Here is a 23,581-nt window from a genome sequence, read left to right on the forward strand (position 1 = left end):
GGAACTACCCTCCCAGACGTATTTAATATTTACAGCAATTTTATTCTTCTACTCTTTACAACGCCTGCTTCCATTCGTGACTGAAACCTAAGCTAATCAAAGCAATTCCTTCATGAAAGAAATCCAAGCATTTTCTTTTTAAAGCTCAAAGAGAATAACTAATGGAAAATGACTGCAAGTAGGTCACATTCTTGCATAAAAGGGAATACAAGTAGCTATAAAAAGAAACCAAAAGCTGAGAGAATTGTGCTAGTAGAGAACTAGTGGCTTTTGGAATTAATTGAATAAATAAAACTTGGTAACACATTAAGATTCAGAACACAGTAACATTAGATGCAAGTCAAGTCTACAGTTAACTATTAAATCTCTGAAATCTGGACACGGTAGCATGGAAAATAATAAATCTAAGTTAATTTGTGAACCACAGCATCAGAAGATGCACTTCAAGTTGAAAAATAACAGCCATCTTTTCAGTCCAAGAGGTGTGCTAGACCATTATATTTCAGAAACAGTACTTCAACAGCATTTTGAAGTTTAATTGCACAGGTACCAGTAGAAATCAGAATTCTTTCTCCTAAAAATCTTACAGGTACCTCAAAGGTACCCTTACAGGTAGCCTTCCAGTTCAAATACCCATCGTGACAATTCTGTGTTGATACTCATTTCCTAGCATCTACATGAGAGCCAGGAATCATCCTGGGTACCTTTAAAGAAGTCTCTTCTATGTTTCAAAACAACACTGGCTAAGCCAAGTGACACAATATAAGCCTTAGATCAGGTAACATGCATTCGGACATGCCACCCTCTTTTGGTGTCAAAATTTAACACCAAAACTAGCACCATCTCCAGCTTTCAGTCTCTGGCTCATATGTCACACTATGCTACATGCAGTTATCTTTGAAATATTGCTGCAGTTAAATACCATCTTGATCTGAAAGCATTAAGAAGTGACATCACAAATGTTTTACAAGTCATTTTTACTAAGTGTGAACACAGTATTTAAAAACTGATTTGTCCAATTTCAGTTTCCATTAGCCTTTCTGTAGTCTACCCCTCCCTCCAGCAGATATAACAGCTCTCTAGGACCCACACTTTTTTCTTCTGGATTTCAGCTAAACAATCTGATCTGCAAAAAGATCTTAGATATTTCCTCCTTTGACTACTTTGAGACTGTCTCGAAGCCAACAGAAGCTACACATCTAGTTTCAGTCTCAATTACGTGACAATCACTACTTACCACATCTCCTACACACAAGGACTGCATTAGCCTTTTCTGCTAGGGTAATAACCACAGAGGCATTTGCTTCACACAATCACAAAATCCTTTATGCAGTCACTGTTTTCCAAGATGCTGTCCCATTCTGTAGTTATGGCCTGTATTCCTTTTTGTCCAAATTACAGCCCTGTATCTAGTCATTAACAACCCAGGATCTGACTAACCAGCCATCCCCCAGTTACCAAGATCACCTCATCTGTTGGAGTATACAGACAAGAACACTCTTTCAAGCTCTTGTGACCTAGCCTACCACTGAAGTTTCAGTGCAAAATTAAACATACTACTGAATCTATCCCTGAAAGCTTATATACACTCATTAACCCCATTCTCCATGTGAAATTTCAAACCAGCTGTGACCATGTGCCAGCAAACAAGCTGCAAACAGATTAAACATTCAATGTAAGCAATACAATCCTTACCCAGCACAAGCTTGCAGACATGCCAACATAGTCGCCAAGGTTTCTGGAGGAAGCTGAGCACTCTTGGGCTGATCTTTTTCTGGAGCAAGGCCACCCAGGATAGATGGACATCTTCTCTTTAAGAAAGTCATACAGGCCTGGATGAAGGGCTCCTGAGGAAAAAAATGTTATCTTAATCTCCCAAACTGCATCCAAGCCACTATTTCAAACTTGGCAATTGCACCGTGGAAAGAATTGCACTAAGCTGTTATAGTTCAGTGAAAACGTTGAACTATCAGACCATGGACACTTTCCACAACTTTAAAGCTACTTATAAAATTGTTAAAGTGACTTAATTTAGTCACTGATAGAGTGCAGAAATAAAAAGAAAAATCCTGCTTTACCCCATGCTCCCGAATTTTATCTGTGAGCCATTTGTCAAGTTTGAGGTATTCCCGTCGAGAGGCAAGTGCAGCAAGGTCAATAACAAAGGCAAATGGAGTACCATTTAGCAGCATTGACAAGGCCTAAAGAAAAAAAATCAGAAGACTACTAGTGAAGACACAAGGATACCCTTTTTCCTTTCTTTTCTTTCTAATCCCCATATACTTTTTAGCAAAGAAGTCTTGCTATCACATGCTGCTATGCTTTCTTTGTCAACAAAAAGACTGGTACTATCAGCTTCACTTACTTATAGCTCACTCATGAGACAAATAAGCAAGGGCTCTCATTTGAAATCATGACCCTACCTTCTTTGAAGTGACCTTGTGCTGACAGTTTTAAATTCCTCTATATGAAAATCCACCAGCAAGTGGCCGAGAGCTACCAAGTTGATATTACAACAAAATTAATCAGAAGAGTCATCTAGCATCTCCCTGCAAACAGACCTCAACCCTTTCAGAGCCACTTTGAATATATCTGCTTAAAATGTTCATCTTTGAACACAGTAACTGCTACAACAAAACTGACTTCAGGCAGCAGTTGGTGCTCTTGCACTTTGAGACACCCAATTATTTTGCATCTACCTTTAGGAAGCCATAAAGGCCTCAAAGAAGTCAGTCACAACTTCCAGTCTCTCTTCTGAATGTGTAAACAACTGAAAAGTAGTATTCTTAGGAAATCTCCGTTCCATTAAGCTTAGCAGTGCCACCTTCACACAAATATCTGAAGGATATTTTCTACATTCCCATTTCAATGGTATTCAAGGTTAAAACAGTCAAAGCTCTTCCTGCATTTACAGTACGTTCACATAGCAAGCAGTTCTATTACACTGCTTCCCAAGTTACTTGTCAGCTAAGTCACGATAACTAACTCTACTGCAAACACCAAGTAAAATGTCTTGAGTTCACAACTAGACAGGCTAGAAAGCATCTGTAGTTAGATACCACAACTCAGCTGAAGAGCACTTAAAGCTACATAAACATAGGCTGGGTTTTGGTTTTGTTTGGTTTTTTGTTTGTTTGTTTTTTGGTTTTGTGTTTTGTTTGTTTTTTTTTTTTCCAAGATGAAGTACAGCAGCAACAACTGAACTCAGACATGCTTAAACAAAGTAATCCTTACTAAATTAGTCACATCTAAGTTAAGCTTAGGCTTTGTTAAAAGATAAGCAAGTCTGCATAGACACCAGACAGAAAATAATAGCAGTGTTTTGCAAAACTCACCTTCAAGTCTTGCGCCACATCAAGAATACGTGACAATTTTGCCTGGTCATACTGCTCCCCTCTCATGTACCATTCTGCCATTGCATGCATGATAAGCTGACGAATCGAAGGAGACTGACCCTAAGGAGAATTAAATTAGGACTGTACTTCATGCCTCTAGGAAAAGGATCAACTACATGAACTACTAGGATATTCCACCTCTAAAGCTGAACATGTAAACATATTTGCTCTTTAGCTTCAGAACTTAGCTTCCAAGTTGAGCTCTTTTTGTGCAATAATGAACTATCCAGGAGCTACAACTGAAGGATGTAACATGACCATGAATGCTAAGTATGTATATCCCCATGTCCTTCCCACCACTGTACAGGTCTAATTCCTCTCAGTTGTAGAGAAATTGCTTTTGGAATGTGCAAATCATTTATAAAATGTTATGCCTGACATGATGTCCTGAAGTGAGAATTGCAACATCACACCTTAACATGGAAAACACAGTATCTATCTCTTTGCTTACACAGGGGCAATCTTAAACTACCACACAACTAAGATTTTGATGGCAGCAAGAGTTTCGTGCTTAAGGGTTCCCTCAACTGGGGCAGTGAAACATCCTCAAGTTGTGGAAAGGCACCATGTCACACAGCAGCCATCATTTTGAACTTTATTCTGAAGCCTACCCTGCGGAAAAATTGCATATTCTGCCATTTCAAGGCCTTATGCAAAAAGCACATCACTTCTATCCTACCCTCCATTCTTCAATTTAAAGACTTATCAAGAAAAATAAAACATTCACAGCACTTCAGCTAGCAAATAGCCATAATTTTGCAGTTAATGTGGACCAAGACCTCAGAGGTCAAGCTTCTTATCATTAACTCTACTTTACTTGAACAGGGCAAGATGTTTCCTAATGCAGGTTCCCTCCCACCCCAGAGGCTTCCTCTGCCTCAAGGTTTTTCTCATGGTTCTTATTTGTTTAGCTACCAGTGGACACAATGATGAAGGCCATACCAAAAGGCAAATCCATAAAAGCCTACTTGTTTGCCCATTAAAAGCATGGGATTTGCATACACAGTTACCCTGTCTCTACATAGAAGCTCTCCTTGAAAGAGGTCAGCAGTCAGTCCTAAGCTTTCAGAAAACATCCTAGACTCTTAAAACTTACAGTGTAAGTAGTTTCTTTATACCTAGAATAGCCTCCATCTTTTAGCAAGTAGAATAGAGATTATTTTGGTTTAAACCTCCCTACTTCTTACTGCTTCAAGTTTCTACACTTTCAATGTGTGAGGCTGCGTGTTTCGTGGGGGGGTTGTTGCTGTTGTAAGGTTTTTGGTGTTCTTTTGGTTTTTTAAAAATCAAACTTTGGTCAACTTTGGTTAACTGAAGAGTTAAAAAAAGTCAAACTTAACTTTGGTCTCTCTACTTTTCCAGGAATACTCTCAGTGGACATGATTTCTTTGTTCTGAATATATTTCCCCAAAGAAAATCAAATCAAAACAGTTTGCTTCAAGACAGGGAGGAGACAACTTGTATTACTTTGCATAAACCACTGATAGTTGACCTCTTGAATTTTAAATTACCCAGTTCATAAACCAATACAATCATTGTTGTTCTAACTGTTCAACTTGTTTAACAAGCTTTCCTTTACATGAACAAACCACAGGCACACTCCAGTGAAAATACTTACCTGTCCATGCCATGCATAGTGCAAAATGATGGCAGAGTTGGGATGGTTGCCAAGGAAAATTGGCATGAGTGTGGAGATGAGTTCATGGCGCAAGGTATGCCAGGACGTGTTGATCTGCAATAAGGCCAATACCAACATATCTGGGCAATGCTTGATAGGAAAACTGAAGAGCTGCTTAACCTGCTCATACTGTCCCACTTCGGCCAATCGTAACAGAGATTCAATCAAATCCAGGCTCTTCCTAACAAAAGAAAAACAAATAGATACCCCCCAAAAGTTACAAAGTAGTTAGCTTACAGGGTCCCGGATTCAAACATTTTGTAGCAACAACTGTGAGACGATGTAAAGCAATGCCCACTGCAAACAACCTCATATTGCAGCTCTTACCACACAAAATTAAGCCTACAGGACCATTATTAACCATGAAAAACAACTCCCCCCCCCCCCCCCCCTTTTTTTTTTTTTAAAACAAACCAATTTAAGACCTTAAGAGCTTCTGATTCTGTTAGGGAAGAGGGAGAATTGGAAGCTGATGTTGAAAAAATTCACTTGGATAATTTAACTTGAAACATACTTCCAGAAACGGAATATACTTTTTTAAACACCTCCGAGTCCCCATCTGTGAACCTTAGTGAAGATATTATACTTGTTTTGTCTGCTTTACAGACAAGTAATCATTGCCGCCTTCCCCAGTTTACCCGTATTCCCCATCCTCCAATTCCCCATTTTGGGCCATACAATGGGAATAGAAGCAAATACCTTCACTGAAATCAGCTACACAGCTATATCAAAAGAAGGGGCGTAAAGGTCAGCTCAGAAAGTCACACTAGTCAGCTTTATGCAGTAACTCAGCAATAGCGCTATGAATTTACTATTTAAATCCCAGGACTTTTCATACAAGTAGAGCAAGTTTCTCTAATGTCATCCTGGGAAAGACAGATTTAAGTTCATACCTCCTCTATCCCCTCCTCTCAGCTCACAGTATCTGCCAAAATACATCAGCAGAAATACTCCAGACAACCAGAAGACTCCAATAAAAGCAAGAACTGGCAGTACATTTTCAAATATTATGGAATTACATAGGAAGTTCTGATATGAGAACTTTCACTGGTCAAACATGGAACAAATACTAATGGCCGATCTATTGGGATGTACACACAGCTACAAATAAATCTGGTTGCATGAAAATAAAGCCACATTTGACCAGACAAGTAATCTTACTCTAAATCTAGGTAAAAAAAGCAGTTGAGAGCAGGTTTACCATGTAGCAATTTCTCGATTGTCATCCTCTGGTGGTGCTTTCAGGATGTCTGTGGCAACAGTATGACAAGGGTAGTCAGCAAAACAGAAGATGTCAGGGTTTATGAGGGAATGTTGAATGAAGGAGAGCTGGAATAAAAGACATTAAAAATAGTTTAGATATTTAGAGTTTCAGGTTCCTTCCACTTTATCAACTGCCATATTTCTGAGAACAATGCAAAACAACAAAGCAGTAGAGATGAGCCAAGATTTATTATCAACGCTTTTCACGTAAGACTGAACCTCACACTTCTCCTCCCAGGATTTCTGAAAGTGGCAGATACAGGTGTGCTGAGGGTACTTGTTTGCACAAAGCTGTAGCCTTTTCGTGTAACCAGATAAAAACCTCAGAGCACAGCCATGCAGCAACAGTTCTACACTCAGCTGCATTACACATCAGAACTCTGCTAAAACCTAAGATGTTGCCACACATGTATAGCAAGTGACCATCTCCTCCCAAACAATGCAGACACTGTTCAATTAACAGACTGTACTTCAGTAACATACCCAAGGCCTATGCCTTACAGGCCAAGTTTTCAAATGTGGCTTGTCTAAAAATTCACATTACCAATCCACATTTGCCATTCAAGAAATCCAGGAACTTCAAGTGTTGTACAGATACAGCAGAAACGTTGGTAAACCTACCTGGCCCTCCGCGTGCTTCCAAGGTCTGTATATGGCATTAACTGGAAAAACTTCGATACCCAGCCCTCTCTGGATGCCAAACACTACAATATGCAGGCCCTTGCTGTCACGAATCTGAAATCCTGGATGGTCCAATTCATAGGTTACTACTTTGAAGTCCAGGCTAGGATTCTGCAACCAGAAGAACAAGAGTAGTCAGCCTTGAACATGACAATCTTCAGTACTGTGTTGTAAGAAGCACTCTTCATCAGTATTTTATCCAGCTTAACATCCACCTGACTTTTAGTTGAAGGCATGGTTTTTGTTTTAAAAACCAAGATTTGGATAGCTGTGAGAACTTGATGTAAGTTAATGTTTGAAACTAGCCTGCAAGACTGCACTTCCCCCAGTACTACAGGCAGTAGCTGTCTATTCTTCCAAACGTTTCATTAACAAGTCTTCAAAAAAAAAAAACCCCCAAAAACCACCCAAACACATAGCTGCTTTCTTAGCATGCTAACTCATTCTTTTTCTAGGCTTCCATATGCCCTCCAATAAAAGGCAGAAGGGTCTGACCGGCTGGCAAGCAAAACTTGCTTTTCCTTTTGAAGAATGTATGCTATAAGTACTTGCAAAGCACCTATTAGATTTTCAGCCATAGTGTGAAACCATAAGGATGAGGGAGCTTGGAGGGAACTATGGCTGTTGTGGAAGGCAGACCATTCATTTCAGAAATAGGTGAGCACCAAAGACAAAGCTAATTCCAAGGTTTAGAAAAATGGAACAGTGACTCCTGTATAGATCAGAGGGAACATACAGGAAAAAAAAAAAGTCACCCAATATAAAGGGAGGCAAAGGAAATGGTACTCATGTTACACTGAGTTAGTTACAAGAATTGCTGCTTATAAAGTGGTGGAAAAGTTTTCTTATTTCTGAAGCGTCATCGTACACAAGAAGCATTTAGAGTTTTGGAATGAGTAGCTACAAAAATATTTTGTTTCGTTTTCATCACTAATGCTTACAGTGAGAAGCTTTTCTAAACAAGGTGCCTGACGCACAAAACTTTCCACTGTCAGAAATAAGTTCAAACACAAAAACCCTCAGAGAACACATGCTGGAGTATGTGGGAGCAGTGTGGAATAAATCTCAAGTTGCACCCAAGTTAGCAATTCAGGCAGCTTTTATTTCCCACAATTCCTCAAAATATTCTTGTTCACAAAGAAAAAAAACACCAATCATTTAAGTACAGCAGTGCAATTACATTAATAAGATTCAAAGCCATTCAGGCTGCTAGGAGCTTAAAAAGCTTTATATTCACACTGAGACATGACCAGATATTGTGCACAAAAGACCAAGATGCTCACAAAACTTACCAGCTCTTTAAGAACATCAATTAAGACCTCCACATTCCAGGTATGGGCTTGTGCTCCATCACTTTTATCTTTCCCGTCACTCCAAATCCCACTGCCAGGAGCCGAAATAGACTGCAAGTTAAATACACTCAATCACATACTAGTTCAAAATAAAGCAGTCTCAAAAGCCACTAGCTACAGAACTCCCTGCACTATGAAGGTAAGCAGAAGTTCAGACCAGTAACGACACCAGTTGCACACTTCTGGGAATCTTTCATTCAAGAATATATTATAGACATTTACAGCAGAACAGTTAGAAGTACAAGTCTTGAATAATAAAAGCAATTCTTAAATCACTAGAGGCTAGCATTTTAACGTCTCATTTTCTGCTGATTAAAATACATATAATCCCCACCCCAGTAGGCCACTCACTTGTAATGGAATACCATCCGTCAACCCTGAATGAGTTCGAGCCATCATCCCCAAAACCCTGGCAACCTGGGCAGCCGTGACTTCCCGAACACCAAACTGCATGATTATGTTGCGACATTCTTCAACACTAAGATGCAATAAAACAGAGATATCTTAACACGAAAGCAGGTTTCACTGTGGCACAACTTAAGACAGACTGAAACAAGACCTGTGAGTACAGTTGGGACAGCACACAGATTGTTGGGAGAAACTAACTGCAGACTGCAAAATATGACCATTCACTCAACTTCAGTTATGTTAGTCAAATGATCCAATGTAACAAAATTCCAGGACAAGCAAGAAAAGAAATTCAGTAGAAAGTCCGTGCAATTATTTCCATGAAACATACTGTGCCATGTATTCAGTTCAAAGCTAGGTTTACTTAAGTGACAGTGAGAGATGTTTCACAGGCTATGCTCTGTCAAAGTAAAAGCACAGGGTTTTCTGTTAAGAGCACTTCCATGTATTGACCTGTGACAGAGCTTCAAAGGCTGAAGTTTTCTGCTAGCTAAAAGTTAAATAAAGGCTCCGAGAATGCACGTTTTAAAATGACATGCACTGTTCAAAAGATAAGCTGTGAAGGTACGCCTTTTAGCCTGATGCAAGCGATGGCATTTCTGCTCAGAGGTCACTAGCAAAAACCTTCAAGGAGTCAAAAGAATAAACAATGAGCAGATGCTTAAGTTCAAATTTTAGAACTGAAGGCTTTTTTTTCAATTTTTGTTTCACTTTGGGAACACTTCATAGTTGGGCCAACAGGATTTACACAGCATCACTGTAGATCAAAAAAATGTTTATTAACAGGCATATGTTAACAAAGGAAATAATTTTCAATATCTTCCAACACACTTACATTGTGTTTCCTTACTTCACTGTTTAAACAGAAACTTATGTTAGTATCTTTGAGATTTGATCACCTCCCCAAAGTAGTCAATAGTCTTTCTTTCAAAATACAGAATCATTTACTTCTCTTAGCTTATGCTTTGTAAGTGACTCTTCCTTGAAAAAAAAAAAAACCAAACACATTAGGTTCATACTGAGGGCTAAGACTAAGGCCCCCTTCAAAACCAGCCACACACTTGCAGGCTCCTGTTATCACTACCAGCATTAGATCACTATCCTAAATCCTTAAAAACTGCACTCAAAAACTGAGCTGTGTTTGTGCAGATAGCAGATATACAGCAGGAAATAAACCTTTAATATATTCAAATTTACTCTTCAATAGACAGCTGCTTCTCCTTCCACTTTTCTAGTAACTATTCCAATTCACACGTGTGTATAAATAGCCCATATAATGCAATACTTGTGCTAGGCACCATAAGCAAAGACCTTAGTCCTGCTCACGCCTCTCCCACAAACCCACACAGCTCTATGGATGACAGCCCCTTTCACACAGCTCCTGCAAGTCAAGTCAACAGAGCTGCCCATCTAACATTTCAGACTAGGGACAGAGAGCAAGAATACAGAACACTACTGAAGAGGTGGGTAATGCATGTCTACGAACACACATACACGCACACAAACCCAGGGCAAGTTTAAGACAGATGGAATTTATGCCTACATAGCCACTTTGGTTTTACTTAAAAAAAGGGTGATGGTCAAATTCTTATAAAACCCTCACAAGGAATTTGAATACCTTTACCTAGCACTTCTTACCATCACAAAATCCTACCCAATCTCAACAGACATGCTATACACATTAGAAGAAAGCAAAATATAAAACAGAAATCAAAACAAATGACCTCATAATACTTAATGAGGTTCTAGTTATTTTAGTACTTTAAGTGTTCCTTTTGCCTCAAAAAACAAGAAAGAAAACCACCACCACCCAAGATGCTTGAAAATTACGTTTTCCTACAAACCTTGTACAAAAGCCATAGCCAACTTCTTGCATGAAATCTGCCAGAGAACTCTCCATCATGGTTTTGGCTATCCCTCCAGAATCAGGCAGGATCCTGTCCATTAGAATGTCCCGTTTTTCAGGGTATAGAAGTGGTGCAAGCACCACAGGGCAACGCTCCTGGGGAAAATCTAAAGGCAAGAGTAACAAAAAAGTGTCAGAAACCACAGAACACCAGTTGCATGCAAGTGACTATTCAAAGTAACTTGACTGTTGTGCTAGAGCTTCCCTGCTGCTGCAGAAATCAAGGGGGCAGTTACGCAGCATTCCTACCTCCCAGTTCTCTACTGGCACTTGGATATTCCTAGAGAACAAGAATGTAGAACAGTCCAGGTTCATACATGTTCACTGCAGCTGCCCAAAGGGCTAGCAGCTGTGCTGGTGGTAAGTTTAGAACTAGATTGTCACTAACAGCAATCATCCAAAAAAAGCACAGAGCAGGAAACAATACAGCAGTAAAGCAAAAGCCTCTCCTCCAAATCAGGAAGTATTAGGAAACAAAGGAGCTGCTATTGAGCCTAAGAAGTCTAGCAAATCTAAACCAGGCACTTGGGGCATGGAAAGAGAGCATGCTTCCTTCCAGGGAAGCAAAGTTTAAGGGACACACAGTAATGAGCGGATCAGATGTGTTGGTGGGTGTTTTGCTCACAGTGGAAAAGCAGCAAAGACACCTTAGGGATGGGCCTTCCCGAGCCAGCATTATCTTTAACATGATACATCATGCCTCCATACCCTTTGGGGCCATTCAGAGAAGAGTGCCCCATTTCCGACAGCAAAGTGAGAGGAATTGCAGAAGCTAATACACTTATCTTCATTAAAGGAAGCATGAAATAAGAAGTTACACTTAAATAAATAAAACAAACATTTTGCTCTTATATAATGGGTGCCTTCCTCTAGGTCTGTGCAGAACGAAGGAGTAGGCTGAGTTAAGTTCAGTTAGCTTTGAGTCCAAATCCTCATTCTGATGCGTTTACAGCAAACATTGTTTCAGAAAGGAAGAGACTACCAGTTCACAGCCTAATGATAACATCCCCTGCCATCATACAAGAACCATGGTAGCTTCCAGAAAATGAACTAGTTTTAGTGTTTCCTCGTAGATCTGAACCCAATATATATATAAAAGCAACCCAGTGCTTAAGACCCACCTATCTGAAATGGCAACATATGTTCCTTACACTGTAAGGAGTTCAAGTTTTTTGACTGCAGTGCACTGAGTTGCTTTAGTTAAATCCACAAATACCATCCCACACAAGCAAGCAAACACAGATTTGAATACCCCTTACTTAATGCTTATTTATCACAATTAGAAAAAACCCCAACTGAGGCCACATTGCTATTCTTTGAAAGAAAAACAGTACATTATGGCCCAATGCCAGAACAGTGGTTTTTTTCTGTCAGTTTAGAGTTACAAAAATTTACTGAGTTCTACCTCACCAAGCTCCCCACCATTTCAGTGGCAGTCTGAACTGACAGTAAGTTACAAAAATCCATTTCAAAGTTTGCATTTAGTCAGGCTTCCAGAACATCACCACACTTACCTCTACGTAATGTTTTAAGGAAAGCGTCAATCTGTTCCTGTCCTACCCCAAAGGCTCCCTTCTGCCCAAAAAGGAGATGGGAGAGGAGAAGGTGCAGGACCTCTATTGCAATATCTTGGAAGCCACCTTCTTGATTTCCACTGACGTCCGCGTCAATGTAAGAGCGCAAAAGATCCGGGAGTTTCTGTTTGATAAACTGGGCAGCTTTTGAAAACAAAAGAGGCTAGAGTCAAAACCTGAAATTTCTCTTTAATATGAAGACTTTTTAGCTAGGTCTTGTTCTCTTAATCTGAATTTGTTTACCACAAGCCACAACAGTTCAGATTTAAATAAGTCTCATAATCCATACCTCAGAACTCAAATATTAATGAACAACTAAAAGGCAAGATATCACAGTACCTCAACTTGATTCACTATCTAGCAAGTCATTCCTGGATGGGACCCCCAACTTCATATAAGACAACATGATTGTGCTATCTATTGCCCCTCTCAAAATGGTGTTAGACTTCAACAGCGCTACTGATTGCAAGGTCTTGCATTACTCAGGTCACACAGGCACACATCTATCCATCTAGAAAGCCCACTGCTTAAAAAGAAAAACAGTGTCCCTGCTGCAGTACTTTGGAAGCTTCACTTACCAAAACCTCGTAGATCTGAGCTGAAAGAGTTCAGTAAAGCGAGACCAAAAATCACCTACAAACAAGAACAAACATCATAGTAAGGGGACATCACCCTTTCTAACAAGCTTAGTTGAAAAACATTAAAATATTTAACTAAACATTCACCTACCTCTTGAACTTTACTTAATTTGATGACTTTACTCAATTGGGCAAATAAATGGGGTGAAGGCTTTAGACTCTGAAACAGGCAAGAAGAGTTAAATGGAAGTTGTTATATGATTAGTCTCATTTGTAACGTGGCAGGCTATCTGGAGTCCATTTGCAGGTCTGGAATATTAGTAACTATTCTGCTGTAGGTTAACACAAAGCTTATATGGCTGAACAAAGCATCTTTGGAACTATTTTTGGATACATCTAGACTAAAAGTTTCTCCCACATATCCCACTCTCACTATTAAACCCACATCATGGCTTTCATATTGAAAGAAACAGGAATGCTGATGATTTATTTTGGTTCTGGCTGCCACAAACAAGCCATAAAGTACTAACAGTAGATTAAGCTTTAAAATTAGTTTGCAGTCATTCTGAGTGATTGACTAACTTGCTCAGTTTAACAAAAAAAATCCCCAACTTCTGGGCAAGCTCAATGTTTGAAGACTTTAGTACAACAAGTCTTAGCCATAAAAAAAAAAAACACAAACAAACAGAAAAAAGACAAGAGAAAACCAGCTGGTTTCCTACAGACCAATTCACTTCAGTTTGATGAGAGGATCCCCTTCAAGAAGCATACAAACCTTCTGATAGTGCAACGGATTGTCAATGGCGTAGGACAGCGTCGAGATAAAGTTTGGTTTTGTAATCAGCGACGCACACTCCTGGATCAGAAATTGAGTCTGAAAAGACCAAGATAACTTGAACACTCGTTTTTTAACAGGACAATAAAACAAAACTTCTACCGTTCACTGTGTGCAGTAAAACTAAACAAAGATAAGGTGCTTAAGTCTTGTAAGTGCCCAAATTCTTATTAACTTTAACTAGCTTCTTTTCATTCAAGTTTTCTTCAGGTTTAGTTTGGTTTTTAAGACTGAGAAAGCAATCAAACATTTCCCATGATGTGTGCAGCATTTCATTTTCTGTAAGCATCCTCACGCATTGCAATAGACAATCTAAGAATATTTGATTGCTGTTTATGAGCTAAAGAGTCTGTGGCAAAGGATGCCTTGCTTAAGGATGAAAACACTCCTGAGAACAGACATAGCCAGCACCAGAAGTGCCAGTTAGTGGATTTGGATAAAGTTTTAAAAGACAAAGGCTTTCAAATTCTATGATTCTATGAAATAGAGCACTGCATGTGGCAGAAAGAGCAACTGTACTGAAGCTATCTGTTTTTCCAGATCAAGGGACTGTTAAAGAGTCATATATCAACAATGTGCTGTCTTCTGACTTGAGGACTGGCAAAAAGTGCTTGCAATTGAAAGGCTGTATACCAGAAAAGTTTGCTTGAAGCTACTACCTCTAACCTGCCTTTGTGCTTAGAATGGATCAAATCCTATTGCAGATTTTTAACAACCAAAACTAATAAGCAGATGCCTCAGTGCAAACTTTACCTGATGGAAATCTTTGCCACTGCTTTTACCATCGCCACTGAAATCCACGTGCGAGAATAGACAGCGTAGTAAATGCCTGTCTGCCTCGGGACCGTGCCTATTCACAATCTGGAAAAAAAAAAATCCAAAAACCATCTTGGTAGCAAACAGTCATTACAGAGTCTACAGTCAAATCTGGGTCTAGTACTGTGGATACAGCAGTACTTCTAGCGGTTAAGTCATCTACAGTTTCAACAAAACTGCTAAGAATGTTCCTTTTTAATCAGTAACATAGAAACAAAGTCATTAACCCTATTTGCAAATGAAAAGTATAAACTAAGAGACAAAGAATCTAGACACAAGTCATTGACACAGAAGCCATGCATTTAATGGGTAGTATTTTTAAACAGCTAAGTAAAAATGGGTTTTCAAGTCACCTAAAGGATGATTTCAAGCTTCTCTGCCAAAGTAGCCCAAAATCCACAGTGTCATGACCTCACTTTTCCCCATTTCTTCCCACAGCCATGGTGCTTAACTCCACAGGAGTACAGCCTTGGGACAGCGTGCACCTCTGTGTTATGCCTATGTAGCAGGCATTTATCCCAGAGATAAGCCACCATACAGCATCTTCACTGATCTTGCAGGCAGCTTCTATGTTGTCTCCTGGTCATGACTGACTTGGCCGCCATTACTCCACAATCTTTTAAGACATAAAGGCAATACTATACAAGAAGTGTTTCCTGCCATCTAAAGAAACAAGTTCATCTCAAACTTGCTCATTAGCAAGCTTTAAAATCAAATACCACATGCTGAACACCTGCAGCCAAGACCTTTTACCAAGTCTTTCCCCTGTCATTAGAGCTCATTCAACTGAACTCTGTACCTCAGTCATAAGTAGGTGATCTGCATTTAATTTGCAACACCTATCACTCATTACTAAATCTTAACAACACTATTACATTTTTGTTAGTATCCCCCATCATTTGCCTTAAGTTTAGCTCCTGGCTATAGACCAGCTCATCAGCTTGTTGTTTGAAGTACCTTCAAGTTGTTTCAGTGTTTATTCATTTCTTTGAACCTCATCTAACTGGACAGCATTACTTGTTTTTAATAAAATTCATCCTGGCAGAAGTTTGAAGTCACTTAATCACCAGTAGCTTGCTTCTTTTGTCCAAATAGTAGCAGCTAACATCAAATCCAACCTTCATCTATTGGCAAAACTTTTGCCATTGTTTCCCCCTTTCTAGCTGCAGGACAGACACAATGTGTGCCAGTGCAAACCAGCAGCTCTGCCCATGCTCCAACTGCCTCCACCATCCCACTGCTTCACTCGGTGACAAATATCCTTGTTTGCCGGTAGCTGCTTTGTGCAAAAAGACAAACAGCATTGCTTTAGGCTGTGTCCGCTCCAGCTCTGCTGTTTCTGATTGTTCTCATCTCAATTCTTCTACCATTATCTGACACTATGCTTCCCTTTCCCTCACAGCCTGCTTATTCCAGTGGCTGCCAAGTTTTGTTCTAGCTGGAAAGAAACATCCAAGTCCAATATAGCTCTGCTTCTTGACCAGAGGCTAGAATATATGCGCTCATGAGATGTCAGTCCAGAGTAAATAGCCCACTTCAGTTATGTTGACAGCACTGTCTTTGAAGGAAGCCATCCCCCATGATTAGGTAGCAAGATGCTCAGATTGGTGCAAAAGGCAACAAAAATGAGTTGACAGCAAGTTCCACTAGTTAGCTCGGGCTTCACAAAACAGGCAATTCATTTAGGCAATCCCAATTAAATATGTAGATTTAGATGTTGTAACAAAACTGGAATGAAGCTGGATCAAACTCCTAGGGAGCTATCTGATGCTGTGACCAAGATGAATTCATCAAAGCAGATGGATACAGAAGAAAACTGAACATACTAAACCATCAACACAACCTCTCTGCATCAGAATTAGATTGCTTCCTTGCATAAAAGTAACTTCATGAGGTTAAAAATTTAACATATGGGGAGGAGGGGAAGAGAAGGATAGAAGTTCAGTGCAGCATTGTTCAACTCTAACTACATTCACATAAAAGCTTTTCTAGGAAACAGGGAATGAGAACTGCCAGTTTTCCTGTAGAAAGAGCTGAAAGAAACCTTCATATTGGCAGCCTTCATACACAATCACAAGACAGTGTACCCAATTATAAAACAGTCCGTAAAGACTGACTTTTTTTAACCATGAGGGTGACCAAGCACTGGCACAGGCTGCCCAGACAGGCTGTGGAGTCTCCATCCATGGAGGTACTCCAAAGCTGTCTGGACATATTCCTGGGTAACCAGCTCCAGGTGACCCTGTTTGAGCAGGAGGTTGGACCAGATGACCTCCAGAGGTCCCTTCCAACCTCAACCAGTCTGTGATGCAAGATAAAGTGTGACCCACCTGTATTTGCATTTATCATACAGAGACAAGTGGGATTTTGTTTAGGCAAACACAGGGTTAGATCAAAAAATAACTCGGCTTTTCTAGATTCAGAAAGTTTTGCTTTCTTAGATGAATCTGTCCACAAAGCCCTTCCCTCCTCTCCAACCAGGCTCTCTTTACTACTAATTCAGGAAAGGGAGACCACAAAAACTAATTTCAGAGGAAGCCATTCTTTAGAATTTGTCTCTCTGACAAATGCATAAAACATTGGTGGTTTTTTTTTTAATATCCATTCTATTTTTTTAAAGCAGTCTTAAAGCATCACCTATGATAAATGACTACTGAAAGTATGTTTAAGCAGAAATTAGTTCCTCAAGCTTTGCCACTGTTATGCTTCTGAGTGATATATTTAAATGCAAGTATAATTTTGGTCAGTTGTGACAAGAACAACTCCAAGTATGGTTTTCCACATACTCCGTATGCTTAGATATAAGCTTTGTAAAATTAAATGCATTATGCCAAAAATTTACACCAAGAAGCGTATTGTAAGACAAGGAGTTAGAGCATGCACATATAATCTGTTCAGCTATCTACGGAAAAATTGTACTAGCAATCACAAAAGTAAAGTAATACCAGGAAGTTTAAAAAAAAAAAAAGACAAGGGAACATGGAGATTTTAGGAATTCAGACTTGAAATCCTAGATCTGTCTCATAAGCAAACATACACAAAACAGCCATTTCCACAGACCAGTTTCCAGTCTCTCAACACAGTGAGTCTAAGAGGCCTGCTGTGAAGGATAAGGAACAATCTGTCCCCACTTTTGAGATCTATATTCCAACTGAGCGGCAGATCAACCATATCTTCACCAAAAATCAAAGAAACGCTTATTATCCTTTACGTAAGTGTTCATGACAGATCTGCAAGTCATGCCTCAGTCACACCTTGCTGCAAAAATCATCTGTTGAAACCAATACTGATTGAAAGGACAGCACGATCTCGGATGAGGCCCCTGCAAGTACTGAACTTGCAAAAAACATGGGAACTTTTGTAAAGTTACAAGAGACATATTCCATCTCCATGGCTTACAAGATCATTTTAAGCAGTGAATACTGCTGAAATCACCCCCTCTCATCTCAAGATAAGTAAAGAAGTCAGCTGTTACCAGAAACTCACTGTGCTTAAGCCCTCTGGCCTCCTAATCTGATTGAAATCACTGCAGGACTGCACTAGTGTAAGAAAAAAGTTAACTGGCCCAGCTGTCTGCTGGGAACTGAACTAAACCAGTTTCTAAAACTGGCTCAGTAGCATTCACTTCTTCCTAAGCACTCCTCTGCAGATAATGCAGTCCATCCTGCTAGTCAGAGCTATTTTTAAAAAGGTCAGTTAAACTAGAATTCTTGCCCAGATCTTAGATATTTGGGTTTCAGACTACAGTTACTCTGCCTGCCTTCTGAAAACCCAAGAAAGTCAGCCTGGCTTCACCACCAAGCTGTACTTCATCAAAAGAGCGGCAAAAACCTTCCATCCAAGGTAAGTGAAAGCATTCAGATGTAAGTAACCATGTACTCATGCTTTCAGTGCAACGACTCTGAACAGTAAATGTATATGTTCTCCTCCCTCTCCCAACCAATAATGTCCTATGGAATTTCCAAAAGTTGAAAGACTTAACCTGAAGGAGTTAGGAAAGCTTTGCATACCACACTCCAAGAGCAGTAGTTAATCCTAATATTCCACTACAAAGTTAATACTGGTCTCAGCTCTGAGCTGCTGTATTCCATGACCTGACAGATGAAACCAATAGGAATATCAGAGATGCAAGCTGCAATTCTCACCACCACAGAAACAGTACACAGTGACGCACACGAGAGCACTGTGGAGTACAATTCAAATGGGAAGAGAAACTCCATTTGACGCTCCCATTTTTTCTTTCCAAAATTTCTTTTGTAGCATCATTAGTTTACTTACATGCTGTATTTCCTGCTGGCTGGCTCGGTAGTTTTTCTTGGTTAAATTGTCCACCAGGTAGCTGATTTGAGACAAGGCCAGCGAGAGCGAGTCAAGATTCATTGCTGGTTGGGGCGGAAGCAGGCGGCCGAGCCCGGCGCAAAATCACCATTATTCCCCTTTAGTCACCTCAGAGACAGGTTAATTTTTTTTCCCCCAATTAGCCTGTACTTGGTTCTGTGTTACTTTCTTCAGCTCTTCTTTCTCAGTTGTCTTCCTCTGTTCTGAAACATGGCACCTGAAAGACAATATTGCATTAGATTTAAGTTCTGTAGCAACTTCAGAGCTACATTCTAGGCACTGCTATTATCTTGTCATGGAACCCATCAATTTAAAATAAGCTTTTTAGGTTGTTGGGTTTTTTTTAATTTTTTAAAAAAATATATATCTTTAAGCTGTTTGTATGGTGTTAAAAGCAGTTAGTGGTTTCTCTGTATTTTCTGCTTCCACCAGAACACTACAGGGTAGAAAGTTAAATCCTAAAAGAATTCACCATTATGCCTTGGAGCTTTTTCTTTTATATTTTTGCTACAAGCTAGATGGGCAAACAAGAAAAATAAAGTTCAACAAAGAAATTGATAATACAGACATGTTTGATAGCTTAACTTGCATAAACCATTTGACACAACTATGTCCACAAGGAAGAAGTACTATTAAGTTTTCACAACACAAGCTTAGTTGCTTTCACACTACCTGACCACATTTATTCATTTCTGCATTTTGCCAGTCTGAAAGAGCTAGCAAACAGCTCAGTCAGAAGAATGACCACCCTTTCAGCACTGTAAGAAAGAAGAAAACGACATGCATAATGAATTAGATACCACACAGCAACAATCAGAGGTCAGAATCACTCAAAGCATCAATCACAAGTTTATACAAAAAATTGTGCTTTTTAACCATCTCTGCAATATTTTGCCTCACTACCATCAAAGTAGTATTGCACCCAATCGTACACACCAAAACAAGCAATTGTGAATGAGCAACACACACAAAGAACTGCAATAAACTAACCCTAACATTTGGCTTATACTAAAACAGCTTTCCAGTGAGCTACAACAGTAGAGCTTGCCAGCTTAATAAATTTCTATGACAACACAAAACTTGGCACTTGACATCTCATCTGTTAAATTACAGATTGCCAATGTGATAAAATTGCATCCCAAAGCAAGTCCTGCATAACCAACAGTCTGAGGAGTCTCAAAGGAAGCCGTAAGCTGCTCCCAGAAGCAACACTGTAATTTATCAGAGGTGGAATCAAGCTGGAGAGTCACTGTTTTGAAGCTCTACTTGATCAAAACACAAAGGTCACTAGGCTTCGTGCCAAGAGTCTGAAGATGCCTTTTTTAGAATAAAAACTACTGCTTTACTGTCTCAGATACATGGCCAAAACCACCAGTACAGGATTCCTGCCTCATCATTGAGATGGATCGCACAGGTGATATGTTAACTTGGCACGCATGAGGCTTAGGGCAAATCAGTTCAGAAAGCAACCTCTGCAGCAGCATGGCTTGACACACTGGCCATCCTTCTGCAAGAATTAAACAGGAACAGTACAGAGGCAAGCTGAAAAGGCTGTGCTGGGTAGAACTAGAAAAATCTTTCCCCCTCTCCCTTTATAGAAAGGTTTTCACTCACACTTAGAACTACAGCTTATTTAACATCTGCCTACACTTTAAAACTTTTTCTCCCACCATACAGGAAAGAATCTACGCAGGTGATAACCTCAGCTGTAGAGGCAGCAGACACCTCTTGGAAGGACTAGCAAGTTTACATGCAACATCTGGGGGGAAACTTGCTCTCCTCTTCGTTCTCTACAGCCACCAAAAGCATCAGGAGCAACAAATCCTATCACAAGGGATGAAGGTCATTCTGCTCTTTGGGAAAAGTTTATTACATTAAATAAAAACGTGGGTAAACTATTTGTAAGGAAAGTCAAATCATCAACCGACTTCCAGACTTTCGTTATGCCATAGAAAACCCTGTGTACTCCTAGAAGCTATGCAAGATCTTACTTAAACAAAAAAAAAAACCTTGCATCTTGTGAAAAAGAAATTTTCAAGTGGAAATATTGAAAACATTCTTCAATGACAAGGCAGTTATGCTATGAAAGAATTTCAGAGCATGTTTAAAACTGCAGCAAGAAGAATTACAGAAAACTTCCAATTTTTCTTTTTTGTACATCTGACAAGCTATAATTCATTACCTTTATTTACAGGTTTGAAAGCCTGCTGTGAAACAGCTTTGTAGGAAGAGGAATAGGCACAAAAGTTAAAGATTTTTCAGTAGCACAGTACCTGATTTTTTATTTTTTTTTTTTTTTTTTTAACAACTCTATTCCTCTTTTGGAATAATCCAGAGAGTGAGAAAGTGTCACTAGGCATGGCAAGTACACACTTTCCAAGACAGTCTTACTGACCAGGTATGGGGCCAACATAAATCTTCTGAAAAACGTTTGTTAAAAATCAAGCAGACAGACCACCAAGCCACAGTATTTGCACCTACAAAAGCCACCGCAAGCAGCTATCACAGCACCAGATTTCAGCAAGCAGCCTGAAGAACTCAAGGGCTGGTTGAACTGAGGACTCAAGAACGGGACACAAATCAAAACTCCAACTTGGTCATTTTTAAAGCAATAACAGAAGTTTGAGTTTGCCTTTCAGGCCCCTAGGAAGAAAGACCACATTTCTCTGGGTATTGTTCCTCAGATCAATACAAACAGCACAGCGATCACACCTACTCCACCCAAAAAACAAGCTTTTAGGTACTGGAACTCTTAAGTTGGGCTCAGTCGTAAATCTGATCCTCCCTGCTGCCACACAACATCCTGCAGAGCACTGACACTGACCATCCCACCGCCCTATTTGTATCCCTGTTTTTCTCCCAAGAAAAGCAGGGACTACCATCTCAACATGCTTTTAACTGCATGGAAGCACAACAAGCTTTGCCACTTTCTAACTGTAAAATCTGGCAGTGCCACTAAGAACCAAAGCTGGAGTCAAAATGGGATTTTCCCTTTCAAGGAAGGGGAACAAGAGCCTGAGCAGACACTGCGACTCAAGGACAGAACACAATAGCTGAAGGAAGCAGCTTCCTATTTATGTTCTAAATATATGGTTTGCACAGTATGTGTCCTGATACACAGAAAAAACCTGACAGCTCTCAGAAGCACCACACTAACAGCATTTCAGAGTTTCAAATGGTGCAACCTAACTTACAGTAGTATATAAAAATGAGAGTAATTAAGGGAGCCCTACCCGGAAAGCAGAAGTGCACAGGTACCTCTCTGGTTATTCAATGCAAGGCTAAAATTCAATTTCTACAGCACTGATTAAGAAAGCTATGAATGCTATGCAAAGCAGACTATTTTTAGATGCCTATATTCTTAGTGGGAATGAATCTCCCTACACTGGCCTCAACAATTCAGGAAGCTTTCAGTCCATGGGGCAAACCCACCATCTTTACAGGCTGAGAAAATTCAGGCCTCTGACAGAAAGAGTTTACCAAAAAACCCCTTAAATTTGTTGACAAAATTAGCTACTTTCAATTACAGTTCCTGTGATACAGTAATGGATTAAGCTATCAGACACAGGACCCAGGAGCTCTTAAAAGATTACCATTTTATATTGTGCAACACCGCTGATTTTTAAAAGGTAGAAAATATTTACTGCAATTTACAGTATTACATAGCCTCAACACTTCCTAAGGAAATCAACAGGCCACCAGCAAAACATTTGGCATCTATTTCAGTGATTCTTTTCAACAGCAGAGTTCTGTTAGGTTATTAAAACATAAATACAATAAAATTTTAGGCAGGAATCAAAAAATCACGAAATAGATAGGGCCAATATGTAACCAGCAATCAGGGTTGACAAAAACACTCTCTACTAACCTGAAGCAGATCACTAGCAGTAACTAAGCCTTGCTGCTGTAGATGACAAGCCTGAAATCTTCCACAAATTCGATAAGAGCCTTACAAAGAAAGTCATTTCAAAATTACTTTAAGCTGAACTTAGGATTTTTTTTTTTTTTTTTTTTTTTTTTTTTAGTATTTTGCAGAGGTAAGTAACTACTCCCACTGGGTTTCAAGAGCTGTAAAGATTTTAGGCCATGTGTACTGCATTTGGAAGATATAAAGCTCAAGTGACAGAAACAGCAACATGTTCACTGATTAGGTTCTAAACTCCTGTCAAAAAACATCACATAAAACATGCTAAAAGCGCCACTGCTAAACCTGTCTTCAGAACACTGTCTCTTACCAACTTCTCAAACCCATGCACAAACAGAACATATGGCAGAGCAGCATACCTCTGAGAAGCACTCCAAGAGGCGAAGGGGATTTTGAATCATACCATAGTTAAATTAGATTTCAGGATGTCTATCATTTTGAAATCTACAGAGATAAAAACCTTACCGTGTAAGTCACATTAACAGCAAAATAAGCTACTGGTTAATTTGACTGTTTCAAATTTACGTGTTTACACATAGAAAAGCCACCTGAACATTCCATGTACTAGAAAACTGCATACAATTCCAGTCAACCTGAAGCCATGATGCTGATTAGACACAGTAACTTTGGTTTACAGACAGTGGCTGAACCAAGCACGTACGTTTGTTCCCATACGCTAAGGCCAGTTAACTTTCAGGTTTGGAACCTCCCTCAAATACATCAGGCATGCATCAATCGTGACATGGCCACTTCAGGCATTTTCATATCTCAGCTAGGATTGTTTACAACCACCCTCCCCCCCCCCCCCCCCAAGAAACTCTCACTTCCCACT

The 23,581-nt window shown here is 39.6% G+C and overlaps 1 protein-coding gene across 12 annotated transcripts in view; it reads right to left on the reverse strand.

Annotated features, from left to right (window-relative positions):
- Positions 1 to 23,581, reverse strand: part of CNOT1 (CCR4-NOT transcription complex subunit 1) — a 60,511-nt gene that overhangs the window by 34,918 nt on the left and 2,012 nt on the right. For 11 of the 12 annotated variants that reach the window (XR_014229100.1, XR_014229101.1, XM_082320740.1 and 8 more), the window contains exons 2-16: positions 18,765 to 19,041; positions 14,424 to 14,531; positions 13,611 to 13,709; positions 12,987 to 13,055; positions 12,836 to 12,890; positions 12,198 to 12,401; positions 10,622 to 10,790; positions 8,721 to 8,847; positions 8,310 to 8,420; positions 6,958 to 7,128; positions 6,275 to 6,402; positions 5,014 to 5,254; positions 3,336 to 3,455; positions 2,079 to 2,201; positions 1,696 to 1,847 (exon numbers count right to left, since the gene is read on the reverse strand). Coding sequence is in view for 10 of the 12 variants with exons in the window: in XM_082320740.1 (XP_082176866.1) it covers positions 1,696 to 1,847; positions 2,079 to 2,201; positions 3,336 to 3,455; positions 5,014 to 5,254; positions 6,275 to 6,402; positions 6,958 to 7,128; positions 8,310 to 8,420; positions 8,721 to 8,847; positions 10,622 to 10,790; positions 12,198 to 12,401; positions 12,836 to 12,890; positions 12,987 to 13,055; positions 13,611 to 13,709; positions 14,424 to 14,531; positions 18,765 to 18,866 (1,979 nt within the window). In the remaining 2 variants the exon portion in view is untranslated. The remainder of the gene's footprint in view (positions 1 to 1,695; positions 1,848 to 2,078; positions 2,202 to 3,335; positions 3,456 to 5,013; positions 5,255 to 6,274; positions 6,403 to 6,957; positions 7,129 to 8,309; positions 8,421 to 8,720; positions 8,848 to 10,621; positions 10,791 to 12,197; positions 12,402 to 12,835; positions 12,891 to 12,986; positions 13,056 to 13,610; positions 13,710 to 14,423; positions 14,532 to 18,764; positions 19,042 to 23,581) is intronic. The other variant, XM_082320736.1, reaches the window with a different exon arrangement.

Source organism: Platalea leucorodia, assembly GCF_965183815.1.
Source record: "Platalea leucorodia genome assembly, chromosome: 8".
NCBI classification, from domain to species: domain Eukaryota; kingdom Metazoa; phylum Chordata; class Aves; order Pelecaniformes; family Threskiornithidae; genus Platalea; species Platalea leucorodia.